The 13,068-nt window shown below is 42.3% G+C and overlaps 1 protein-coding gene across 4 annotated transcripts in view; it reads right to left on the bottom strand.

The window, feature by feature from the left end:
- Positions 1–5,112: 5,112 nt before the first annotated feature.
- The window catches only part of LOC110062914 (uncharacterized), a 19,244-nt gene continuing 11,288 nt past the window's right edge, over positions 5,113–13,068 (bottom strand). For all 4 annotated transcript variants that reach the window (XM_089283066.1, XM_089283070.1, XM_089283069.1 and 1 more), the window contains exons 2-8: positions 9,667–10,358; positions 8,823–8,917; positions 8,598–8,751; positions 8,262–8,325; positions 7,440–7,705; positions 6,842–7,001; positions 5,113–6,073 (exon numbers count right to left, since the gene is read on the bottom strand). In XM_089283066.1, coding sequence (XP_089139192.1) covers positions 5,889–6,073; positions 6,842–7,001; positions 7,440–7,705; positions 8,262–8,325; positions 8,598–8,751; positions 8,823–8,917; positions 9,667–10,344 — 1,602 coding nt within the window. In that variant the 5' untranslated portion in view covers positions 10,345–10,358 and the 3' untranslated portion in view covers positions 5,113–5,888. The remainder of the gene's footprint in view (positions 6,074–6,841; positions 7,002–7,439; positions 7,706–8,261; positions 8,326–8,597; positions 8,752–8,822; positions 8,918–9,666; positions 10,359–13,068) is intronic.

Below are 13,068 nucleotides of genomic sequence, written 5' to 3'. Positions count from 1 at the left end.
AGTCTGAATTAGAGAACTAATTATAAGGTAGGTCTCACGGTCAGGTGCTGAATAGGGTATCGAATTTTTGGTCAGGTCATTAATAGGGTAGGGAAAATCAGAGAAATTTAGTCTTAAATAGGGCAAGGATTTTGGGAAGCGGGCCGCACACCGCCACCCAATTTTTCCGGGAGTACCCCTTCCCTCCTGGGATCGCTGAGCTAGACGATCAAATTAATCTAACGATCGGAATGACCATTGTGATCAAAAGGAAACCACTCTCCGGAGATTGTGGTGATCGTTGGAATGACAAATGTTCCAGAATACAGTGTGTAGTTGTTGGATCCAGGTCCTCTGGGAAATTTTTTATTCAGTAGTGATTGTGGCGATCAAATTCATATTAAAGAATCTCAGTGAACGTTATAATCTAGTCACGTGCGGAGTCATGTTATCGGTAATCGGATATCCATGTTGTGTAATGTAGGATTTCAATTCATTCTTCTTCGTGATTATTAAAGCATGTAGATCTACAATTCGCTTCACCCTGATTTATTACATTGGCGACGAGGATAAACATGGCAACCTACGCGAACGTGGGAGAATTTAAGGAGTCAGAGGAATCGTGGACTCAATACGCGGAAAGACTCGACCAGTACTTCGCCGCAAATGAAATTAAAGACGAGAAGAAACAAAGAGCTATCCTGTTAAGCGTTTGTGGAAGCAAAACATACGGGTTAATTCGCGATCTGTTACAACCCCAGAAACCGGGCGATGCGCGTTTAAAAGAGATCTTAGAAAAGCTGGAAAGCCATTTTTCGCCGAAGCCAAGTGTTATCGTTGAGCGATTCAAATTCCATAGCAGGAGTCGCCTCGAAGGGGAAAATGTTGCAGAGTTCGTCGCAGGACTCAGAAGGTTTTCAGAGCATTGCCAGTTCGGAGCAACACTCGAAGACAGGCTGCGAGATCGACTCGTTTGTGGAATCAGCGACGATCGCATTCAACGACGACTGTTGGCCGAACGGGAGCTCACATTCAACAAGGCGGTAGAAATCACTACAGCAACCGAAATGGCTTCAAAGAATCTAATCGATATTGGCGGGAAGACGCCCGGGTCCAGCAGTGACAACAGCCTCAACAAGGTCGAAGAAGAAACTAAACCTCCACATTTTCAGCCAAAACGGGAGTGCTATCGCTGCAGTGGGAACCTTGATCCCTCGAGCTGCAAATACAAGAACGAAGTGTGTTACAAATGTCAAAAGAAAGGCCACATGGCTAAAGTATGTCGAGAAAAGAAGAAACCTCAAAAGCAAGACAAACGTGGGCGCCGGCCAGATGGTAAACAAAGAACGCATTTTGTTGAAGAAAGCGCCGATCAATACGACGTCTATGCCATGTATCATCTGTCCAGCGATCGAAAGAAATCGTTCAAAGTGGATCTGGAATTTTGTGGACGGAAAACTACGATGGAAATCGACACGGGTGCTTCGAAGACGATATTAAATGAAGCAACGTACGGAAGATTGCGTGACGCATTGGGTCCACTCCAGACAACAAAAGCGGTTCTAAGCACGTACGCAGGAGAAAAGATTCCAGTACAGAGAGCAGTTACGGTTCCAGTAAAATATGAAAGCCAGCAGAAGAAATTAAACGCTCTCATTGTCAAAGGTGGCGGACCGAACCTACTTGGTCGAGATTGGCTTGAAGAAATTCGCTTGGATTGGGAAACAATCTTTCAGATAGCCAGTGATAACACCCAATCGGCACTTCAAGACGTGCTTTCAAAATACCAAGATGTATTTGCTGAAGGATTGGGCACGCTAAAGGGTGTAAAGGCGAAGATCTACGTGGATCAAGACGCGGAACCAAAATACATCAAAGCCAGAGCAGTACCTTACGTATTGAGAAGCAACGTCGAACTTGAACTCGAAAGATTGGAGCGTGAAGGAATTATTTCTCCGGTGGAATTCTCAGAATGGGCAGCGCCCATTGTACCTGTGGCAAAACCCAATGGGACTGTGAGGATCTGTGGAGACTATAAACTAACAGTAAATCAAGTGTCCAAACTGGACAATTATCCAATACCGAAAACAGAGGATCTTTTGCCTACCCTGGGAGGTGGTGAGAAATTTACCAAGCTGGACATGTCGCAAGCATATCAGCAGATGACTCTAGATGAGGAGTCTCGGAAGTTTACCACCATAAACACCCATAAAGGCCTATTTCAGTACAATAGACTGCCTTTTGGAGTGTCCTCTGCGTCGGGCATTTTTCAGAGGACGATGGAAAACCTCTTGCAAGGCATTCGTCAGGTCATTGTGCGAATGGACGACATTCTCAAAATCAGCGGGAAGGACGACAACAATCACATTGCCAATTTAGAGGCAGTACTCAAGAAGCTGTCAGAAGCTGGACTGCGGCTGCGAAAAGAAAAGTGTTTCTTCATGGTGCCGGACGTCACCTATTGTGGTTACGAGATCAATGGTCGTGGTATCAAGCCAGTAGAAGCTAAGGTGGAAGCCATACAGAATGCCCCAGTGCCTGAGAATGTTACTCAGCTGCGTGCATTTCTGGGAATGCTAAATTATTATCACCGTTTCCTACCAGACATCGCTACAGTACTAGAACCACTCCACAAGCTTCTTAGACAAGGTACAAAGTGGTGTTGGAAGACCGAGCAGCAGGTGGCTTTTGACAAATCCAAGAAACTACTCCAGTCTGCAAACCTCCTGGTACATTTCCAGCCAGATCTGGAACTAATCTTGGCGAGTGATGCCTCAGATTATGGAGTAGGGGCGGTACTCTCCCACCGGATGGCAGATGGAACAGAGCGCCCAATTGGTTACGTCTCAAGATCACTGAACACAGCTGAGCGTGGGTATTCCACTATTGTAAAAGAGGCTTTGGCCATCATCTTCGGAGTGAAGAAGTTTAATCAGTTCTTGTACGGTCACAAGTTCACCATACAGACTGATCACAAGCCGCTGGAAGGGCTTTTCGACGAGAAGAAAGGAGTACCCCAGCAAGCCTCTCCAAGAGTTCAGCGGTGGGCCCTTACCTTGGCAGCATATGAGTACAAGATTGCCTATAAAACGGGGACCACAAATGCCAATGCGGATGCATTAAGTCGACTCCCCTTATCCAAGAGGCCAGAGTCTGTTCCTGTACCTGGAGAGACAGTTTTGCTCTTAGAACATCTGGACCACACCCCAATGAACTCACGTCATATCCAAGAATGGACAAGGCGCGATCCTGTTCTCTCAAAAGTGCACCAGTTTACACTTAATGGATGGCCACACCACTGCCAGGATGTGCAGTTACACCCATATTTGAGCCGGAAAGCAGAATTAACCATAGAAAGTGGATGCGTTTTATGGGGAAACAGGGTGATAGTACCACCTCAAGGTCGAGCACAAGTCATAGCCGAGCTTCACGAAGCCCATCCGGGCATATCAAGGATGAAAGCCCTTGCACGTGGTTATGTGTGGTGGCCAAACATGGATCGTGAGTTAGAAGATGCAGTTAAAAAGTGTCAGCAATGCCAACTGCACCAGAAGGCCCTGGCAGAAGCACCTCTCCACCCATGGGAGTGGCCCGGTCAACCCTGGTCACGGGTGCACATTGATTATGCAGGGCCATATAAGGGTCACATGTATTTAGTGGTGATCGATGCACATTCCAAGTGGATGGATGTCCACATAATGCAAAGTACAACATCAGCCGCCACCATAGTGAAGTTGAGAGAAATCTTCGCGACCCATGGTCTCCCGGAAACCATCGTCAGCGACAATGATCCCAATTTCACAAGTGCGGAATTTGAGAATTTCGTCTCAAAAAATGGCTTCAAACACACCAAAGTATCGCCATACCATCCAGCTTCGAATGGACAGGCGGAGCAAGCAGTTAGAGCCTTCAAAGAAGGGATAAAGAAGATGGAAGAGGGAACCATGCAAGATAAGTTGTCACGTTTTCTACTCAAGTACAGAACAACACCACACACGACAACAGGGGTTACACCAGCGGAGCTGCTGATGAAGAGAAAGCTGAGAACTAAGCTTGACCTCATAGTGCCCAACAATGCAAGTCTGGTGAGACAGAAGCAAGAACATCAAAAACAGACCCACGACCACCACGCCCAACACAGGGACTTTGAAGCCAGTGATCCTGTGTTCATAAAGGACTTCAGTTCCCCCAAGTCCTGGCAAAAAGGAACTGTGGTGCAGACGACGAGCCTAGTCTCAGCCCTAGTCGAATTACCGGATGGTCGAGTTGTTCGACGACATCAGGACCATATGCGGAAAAGCCACAGCCAAGACCCAACAAAGTCAAATCCTGAGATTTTAGTACCAGGAGTGGGGTCGGAGGTAGATTGCACAACAGACGCAACCCAACCGAGTAGCCCAACCAAGCCGGTCGTGAGTTCGTCTGCTGCACAAGAGGCTAAACCATCACGCCCAGTCCGCGACCGACGTTTACCCGAACGTTTCAAAGACTATGAACTTTAAAACTTATGACACTGCTTTTGAACATTGATTAGCGATCGGCAAGAATCATTATGTGAAAAACATTTGATTGATTTTATTACCCTTCTGCTCAGTGTTTCTTTTTGTTTTGTTTGGAATAGCAAAAGCCTTAATGGGGAGGAATGTTATAATCTAGTCACGTGCGGAGTCATGTTATCGGTAATCGGATATCCATGTTGTGTAATGTAGGATTTCAATTCATTCTTCTTCGTGATTATTAAAGCATGTAGATCTACAATTCGCTTCGCCCTGATTTATTACAGTGAAAGTGGTAAGAATGGCTCAACGTTAACTGTAGCCAACTGTGTATCCGGCCATTCCCGAGTTGCCTTTTGCCTCTGTGCCAAAACGAGTCTGCTCCGCCTACATACTCATTTTCATGCCAATCAAACCATTTTCATATGAAAGGTTTGACACGAAGACTAGTATTGAAACAGAGGCACGAGGTAACTTGGAAATGGCCTACTGCCGTGTGTAAACCAGCCTTAATGAAGGTGGCTGCCAGGCAATAGCACTTGGAATGACGTCCACTCGCGAAAGTGTATCCACAAGCTCTCTTGTATCATCACGTGTGGAGGCGGCGTGGCCTAGTGGTTAGGGTGCTGGATTTGTAATTTATTTATTATCACATGAGGGTTCCTATTACAGCATTCAGCGAAATCCATTTTACTTCAGTAGCGACGTGACAGCACTGCTTCTCAGTTTAAATCTCTTCTTTTCAGTTCTATTCCATTTGCATTATTTATTTGGTTTACATATAGAACTTAAACATTAGACTCTATATTTTAATTTGTAGCATTCCTTCATTTTATGTAATATTACGTTAGAGAAAATGTCGCGTTCATCATAGCAAAATTTCCTGAACAGCAATGAAGGGCAAATGATAGTAATAAGACATCATAAAATCAACCACTACAATGTTCAGACCTCATCGGATCAGCTGAGAAAGACTTGGGACACACTTTTTTTTTTTTTTTACTTCAAACGTTGTTACAGAACTAATGTGAAGACATTTACTAGATCGGTTATGACAGAAACATCTTATACTTATTGATATGTAGTAGAAGTATTGCACATATTCTACTCTCTTCATTACAAACAAAGTATTAAGTGTAACCTTCTCTTAAGCCGGATCCAGTCCGGTTTCTAAATTTGTACATTAATAATTAAAAAAAAAAAAACCATTACACTGCTTATTAAACCTTTTGTTTGGTGACGCTTTCGTTGCCGCTGCAATATTACGTAATACGAGTAGCAATTCTCGATTTCTAGGCTTTGCCAGTTAGTCACTTAATTCTTTAGCAAACTCTCGATACAGTCGTTAATAATGTCCACTATAACTATTTCTGTCTTATATGTATTAATATATGAGCATATTTCCCGCGTAACTCAGCACCCATACGGCTTCCCATGAAGCCTCTTGCACTTTTCAACCCACGTGTCATGGAATGTCTTGTAATCTTGTAAGAGCTCTTCCAGGTCTCCCTCGGTTGCACTGCCAGTATGGCCATCGGCGCTTGTTTGCTTCACTAACTCAACATTCTGGTAATTGTTCTCTTCCCTCAATCGCTTTGCTATACAAAGCGGAAAAAATAATCAAAAAACAGATAGACAGTCACTGCTAACTGAAATTTTAAGAATTCAGTTAGCGCGGTTGATTCCGGATACGAACTTTGGGCGTGTGGTGGGCCAATGTGCTGTGTTCTGGTGTAAGCTCCTTTACTTTCTAAAGTGCCGTTTTTCATTCAGAAGTAGGAATGTGTAGCCTGGAAAAATGCCGGGGGCGGGTGGGACTTCATCCCAGATATTTAGCGAACAGGGGCGCTAACAGTTAGCACACATACTCGCCACTTGCTAATCTTCGGCTCTGCTCAGTTCCATTCTGTTGAACTGAAAAACCTTTCACCTTTTTTAAAAAGGTTTTTTAAGTTGCCATGCGTTCACTGTCAGCATTAATGGCCTCTATCAGTCTGAAGCTGCATTTTAGCGGCTACAAACGATGTGTTTCTCCATCCTCGCATCCTTAAAGAATTAACAAAGTGAATAAATTACAATATTTAGATAGGAGGCCACATCAGCCTTAGCCGGTTTTCATGCTGGTTCTCTATCCTGATAGAATTTCAATTTACAAATGTTGGTTTTTCAATAGGGAGGAAAACCGGAGAACCCGTACAAAAGCCCTCTAAGCAAGGCGTTAACCAACAACAAACTCAACCCACGTTTGGCACGGGACCGGAACCGAACCTGGGCCACATTGGCGGGAGGCGAGCGCTCTCAACACTGCGCCACCCCAACTCCCCAATCTTTTGCGATTATCACCTGCTAAGTTAAGTCTTACTTACGCTGCAGATATTTCTTGGCAAGAAACTCGTAGACCAGTCCAGCAATGATCAGCACGCCCAAAATGGCGACCCCACAATACACAATTATCTTGAAGGCGCCTTCTTCATAGAATAACCCCTCAGCTGCCTTAACCTCCTGACTGACTGAATCTGACGGGTTCTGCAAGTAAAACAAACGCCGGCGGCACATTAGAAAGCCCTTGTCATTGAAGGTCAACTGGCATGCTGATTGGTTGTTTGCTAAGGCTTGCTTCTTTTTCACTTTACACCTTGAAAAGGAGAGACAGATCATTGCCAGCTTCCCCGAGGACAGACCCCGTCAGATGCAGAAGTTTTGCCGTCTTTGGTTTAGCTTACAATTATTACATGAAATGTCTGTTAGATTCCAATGGCCAACAGAAAAAAATCTAAGTTGCAAGCGGAAATGACACTTCAAAGAGGTGGTGTTAAGGTGTCCCACCTCTCCCGAAACTAGAGTAGTGTTCAACAGGTCCGTGCCCATTTTTGTTTTAAAAAAGTTGAAGTAAAAAAAGTAGACGGCCAGCTGGAAATTTTAGCTATGATAAATACTTTTCCACTTCATAATCAGTACATGTACCTTAAGTGGCTTGAGATGATCAGCAATCCTTTGAAAAACCTTCCGTGGATAGTTCTCAACATAACGCCTCGCGCACTCTGCCATCCGCGATGAATTTCCCGCCAAAACCAGACCGTACACTACCGGGTGCTCAATCGTGCGCTCAATTCTGATTGGATGATCCCTAATAAGGTCCAAGTGCGTTGTGATCGTGAAGCTGTCTACAAAGGCACCGTCGATCTCTGATTTGAGAAGAGCGTTTGTGATGTCGAAGATTTTGGAAAAGACTGCAAATGAGTTAAGTAAAATACCATTAAGAAAATCAGTAGAATGTTGTTTGTCAACATCTCGATCTTTGTGTGGTTTCAGAAACAAGACTTTTACATCTGTAGTAGCTTGGAGTTCACAAATCACGTGAAAAATATTTTTTTGCATGGGAAAGAGTCAACAGGGAATTATGTTTATTTATGTTGACTGTACTCAAGGAAACAACTTGTGTGTGCTGTAAGTAGATTTACTTCCCAAATTTCATCTACATGTGACACTTTTCTTGAGAAAACTGAAAACATTTTGGGAGCTCAAAACAGTTCTCAGTTATAACATGACATTGAGATGAAACGAGCAATATCTGCAAAGGATTGTAAATCAAGGTCAACAAGGGAACATTAGTCCGGATGAAATTAAAGATGAGAAATATTTTACTGAGGCAGAAATACGCAAAAAAATACAAAGTAAAGTTCCCACGCTCTTTCTGCGCGTGCGTAGTTCGCTGCTTGCTAAACAAATAAAGTAATCATCTCACGCGCTAATTGAAGAGTTATTAATTGTTTTGAAATTTCTTACTCTTCATGTCAGCATTCATCAATACTCCAAGTTTGTATTCTTCGCTGCCGTTTACTACTCCGATCTGTAATTGAAAAAAAATTATTGTGGATAAAGTTGCCATTTCGATTACTGGCTTACACCGTTCAAACTACGATATTTAGGCCCAAGAGCAAGACAGCACTCTTTTAAAATGAGCGCAATTTGTTACTTGCAATTTGTCTGCTGTGAATAATATTCTACCATTGTTACTTCTGTTAGTTTGCAATGTGTGACTGTAAAGTAATATTTCGACCGAGTTTTAAGCATTGAGAAAATAAATAAAGCAAATCTTAACTGAGGGTTGAAAACACTCACCAGTGATCCGTGGATAGGGAAGTGAGGATGGGTTGTGGCTGCAAGCGAAGCTGTAACCATGGCAATAAAAATTGATATTATAACAAGGCCAGTGATGATCCACAAAATGCAGAACACTCGACCGAGAGTGGACTTGGGAGAACGGTCCCCATACCTGTGGAGAAAGGTTGCTTTCATCACATTCGGTCAAGTAAGGTGGGTAGCAGAATCCTTAATGTTACCTACCCAACCGTTGTCATGGTAACCAATGCCCACCAGAATCCTTCCCAGACCCCTTTCATGAACGACTGAGGGAACTCCTGAGGGTTTTGACGATGATCCTGAGAAAATTGAAAGAAAAATTAGATATAAGGTGAAAAACAATGAAAGATAAATTAACTATTGAAATGTTTAAATAATTATATTTAGAGTTAAAAGTGTGGCTTGAAGAAAATTTCATTCTTTCAGGCTCTGTGGCGCAAAGAAAAAAAAACATGGGAGACCTGGAACGTTTTTAAAAATTTATGGTTCAGAAATTTGTGGTTTGTTTCGATAATATTCCGCTCCAGGAAGGAAAAAATCCCTGACGGATATTCCCAGTACAGATATTCTCAGTGCCAGAACAAAAACGACTCTGAATCATAAACGTACACACAAAAAATGAGACGCTGTATTTGAAATACGGAAGGAGCTACGTCAGGGCGTTTGCCCATCTTGAAAAGTTTAGCCTAAAGTTTTCAAGTTCGTCTGAGTTCGTCGTTTACAATCCGTGTTCCACATCCTTAGCCATCCTTGTTCCTTTATGGTTTATTATTACCTCTTTGGTGTTTTTCCGCACCAGCAAGCTGCTATTTTCAGGTTTCCTTCAATTTAAAGGTAATTCTGCTCGTGGCCAAAAGAACTCAAAATACCGTCAACGAGCTCCTTTAAGGGCGCGCGAAAATGTATAGAGTATTTGTTACCACGCAACAGCCGATCAGAAAATGGATCTCTGTGGAGCTGCGTCATCAGAGGGGATTTTTTTGGTTCCATTCTCAGACGTTACTCTCGCAGAGTACAGAGTACAATATATGAAATTCAAATTGCTTACCAAGAACCAAATAATGATACCAGAAAAGGTTGCTGTAAGTAAAATGAAGACCATTATAGGCCAAGCTTTTAGAATTGTCGTGGCGATAGCATGAGTCTTGGTTGTTCTTTCGTTCCCATCATACGCCAGGAGCACCACACTGGGTACGCGCACTAACGGGATGAACGGGTGGTCCCGAAACGATCTCGTTCCCGCGGGCGCGTGTATCGGGAAAGTAAAATCATAGTCGTTAGCGTTATCACTCAGGAAATGATCTTCCGCGTCCAGCGGCTTTTTCCATAGCCTGGCAAACTTAACTTTGTCAGCTCCTCCTTGGCAGCAGTAATCCAGGGTGTCCCCTAGTAGAGAGGGGAACATTCCGCGAACGTGAATACCTTTGAGATCGGTAGCAAAAGAGGCGTAGGGATGACTGACATGGAAAGAAAACGATAACGGACCCTTGACAGAACCAAAGCATCTCTCGTCCAAAGATATTTGCCTGGTCACGTTCTTTAGATGTTGAAGTTCCTTGTTGGTTCTTAGATTTGCAGATTTCTTGGTTAAATCGAGGAGTGATTTTGAAATGCTGAACCCATCAGTGTCGTTCTTGTTCTTTGACCAAGGAAGAAAGACGCTTTGCACCAGGAAAGACTTCCCCAGTAGAAGAACAGTTGTAATTATCAGGCGAGACAGTTGCATGTTGGATTAAGGATCTGCAAAGAACGCAACTGCTGCATTAACCATGTTTAAAGGTATTATATCTGCAATTATACAATTTTGATAAACTGAAATACCGTAATCTGCCGCTTATAATCCCCCTTACCTATAATCCCCCCCGATTATAAGTCCTCCCCTCTAGCTTTCCTTGTTTTGAACTCGTTTTATTATGAAGTTTCAAAGCTTAATTACCAGTAAATGAAAACCCTATTTCGATCAACATGTGCAGCTATAGCTAGTTTCGAAATGTTTTTTTTTTTATTCCGGTTATAAGCCCTTTCGGATATAAGCCCATCCGTTTATAAGCCCATCTAAACCCCTTACGAAGTTGTATAAGCCCAGGGCTTATAAGCGGCAGTTTACGATATTTCAGATATCGATAGCCATGTCTGGTTCCTTGTTATGTAAAGTTTCAATTAATTTTCTAATGAGCACCAGGCTATGAGCACCGTTCAGATCATTTACCATGGTGGCGATGGAGCTGGAGGCCGCGTGGCCGAGTGATCAGCACGTCGGATTCGCAATCCATAGGTCCTGAGTTCCGCTCTGACCATTACCTGGATTTGTTTCACGGTAGCTCCGAGTTCAAAGCTCAGCCACGCTTGCAAATAGCCAACTGGTTTGCCTCCAGCCAGTTGGGAATCTTAACAGTGTTATGGTAGATTCGAATTATTTGTTTTAATTGTTTGCTCGGCCCCGCTAGCATTTGTGCTATAAACACTACCAAGGGTAGCAAAAGTTATTTATTATTATTCTTCATCGTATTCAGCCACAATAGATACCTTGAGACGCTTGTCCGTATATATCAACAGATAAGAACAACAGATAACAACTACTTTAACTTCGGCACGATGAAAAATGTTTCAACCAAGTTTAGTATGACTACAGTTTGATCAATCCAGGATAATTCGATATAAATGTTTTCCTAAAATAAGAGCTGACATTAAAAATTCGCGTCGAGGTTTTCACATCCCTCTATCATTTATTCATAAGTGTTTAACGCTAACATCTTCCCTTTTCATTTTAAGAGTGTTGTTATATTTAGTTTTCCTTTTGAGACAATAAACACCCTTTTCTCAACCGATTCATGGTGATAAACTGATAGCTATAGAAAGGTGCTAAACTGAACGATTTCGCAACATTCCGCGCCGTTAGCTATTTTCCTCTCCTAACAAGTAAAAAGCTTTTAACGCATGAAAACCACATCAAAAGCTCCGGCACGAATGACAGCTTTTAATGGAAATATTTATGAACTTCTCCCCTCATTAGCCTCATAAAATGCTTTTAAGCTTTTGAAAAGAATGCTCATGTGACAAATAGGTAAAAGTGTTAAACTGCTATTAACTGGAAGCCATATAAACTGATCGCTTGGTTTTATCACCGGCAACGCCAACCGTATGGAGATAAAAAATATCGTTTGCCAAAATTGAACCAGACTGTGCAATACTTCTAAACTTTTTACCCTAGAGTCCTTTCTACTGCAGTCTTTCATTAATCTATCTTGGTTTCAACAGAAATATTTTCAGTCATGATTGAGACTTCGAAAAGAACATTTTTGTGAGTCGCCATATTGCCAGTGGTCTTCTGACAGATAGTAATTCTGCTGAATAATAACAATATGCTTGTATGTTTTACTCTATTGCCGACGGAGTTTTACATAATTAGACAAGTTGCTCGGCAAAAAGAGGCGTTTGCTGTAATTTATAATGCATTAAGCCGCTCTTAACCTAAGGCTTCGATCAGTACGAAGCGTAAAAAGCTGTTCTATTCATTTGATAAGAATCGAAAGTGTACCTAGTGACGAATCAAGTTGGTGAAGTACCTTTTTTGAGAGTTGTTTGTAATCCAAATTTTAGTGTAATTCCTAAACTGTGGGGACTTAATCGTCAGACAAGCCGGCAGTCGCCCCTCACACCATGTGGAATTATTACGATACTATCAACACAAAGTTTTTTATACACTCTGGCGTCACTCTAATTGTCCGCTCCCAGACTGAAGTAAAGTGGATGAGAATTTTAACTGCAAATAAAGCTCCTAAACGTTCTTAGCTGCGGTTTCCAGACTTAATCTTGAGTTCCTGATCAGGTCTAAAGAGTAATTAAGTAAATGCATTCTGCTCTGAACAACCGAGGCGGCAATAGTAAACTGTATGGTAGTTTTTATTTATACTTTTCCGCAGTGAACCGGAGATGGTATTGTTTTCATTCATGTAATGTTTGTTATAGTCTATACTTTTGTGCGGCTTAAACTTTTTATTAATAGAAATCTTTTTGCGATCGTAAAAGCAGAAAGAAAATAGCTTCTGATTAAAAACAACAGCGTCGTGTTATTAAAAACAGCATTGAATTTACTTGTTCCATGAAAATAATGTGAAGCGTACTTGGATCGGTTTAGGACAAACGCTTTAAGCTTTTAAAAGCTGTCGGCAGATCAGTTGTGACTGACATAGTAAAACTTAGTAGCGTTTCAGAGTGACTTCGTTTATTGTTGTCGTACCACGCTGAGTTGTTTGACATTTTCAATCTGTCATAATGGTCGTTTTGGATTTCATAGCGTGGAAATTTCAAAAGATTAATTTTGACGCCTGAAAGAACTCGCCTGGCGCACAGTTAAACCAAAATGGAACCTTCGGTTGATGAAAACGAATCTCACGCTTAAGTTAAAATGCCGCAGGAAAAACTTTTTAGAGTTCGTCGTTGCCAGAAT

The sequence above is a fragment of the Orbicella faveolata genome, unplaced genomic scaffold (assembly GCF_042242905.1).
Source record: "Orbicella faveolata isolate gen_17 unplaced genomic scaffold, um_ofav_v1 contig_12, whole genome shotgun sequence".
Lineage (NCBI taxonomy): Eukaryota > Metazoa > Cnidaria > Anthozoa > Scleractinia > Merulinidae > Orbicella > Orbicella faveolata.
This window is presented reverse-complemented; position numbering and strand designations above follow the sequence as displayed.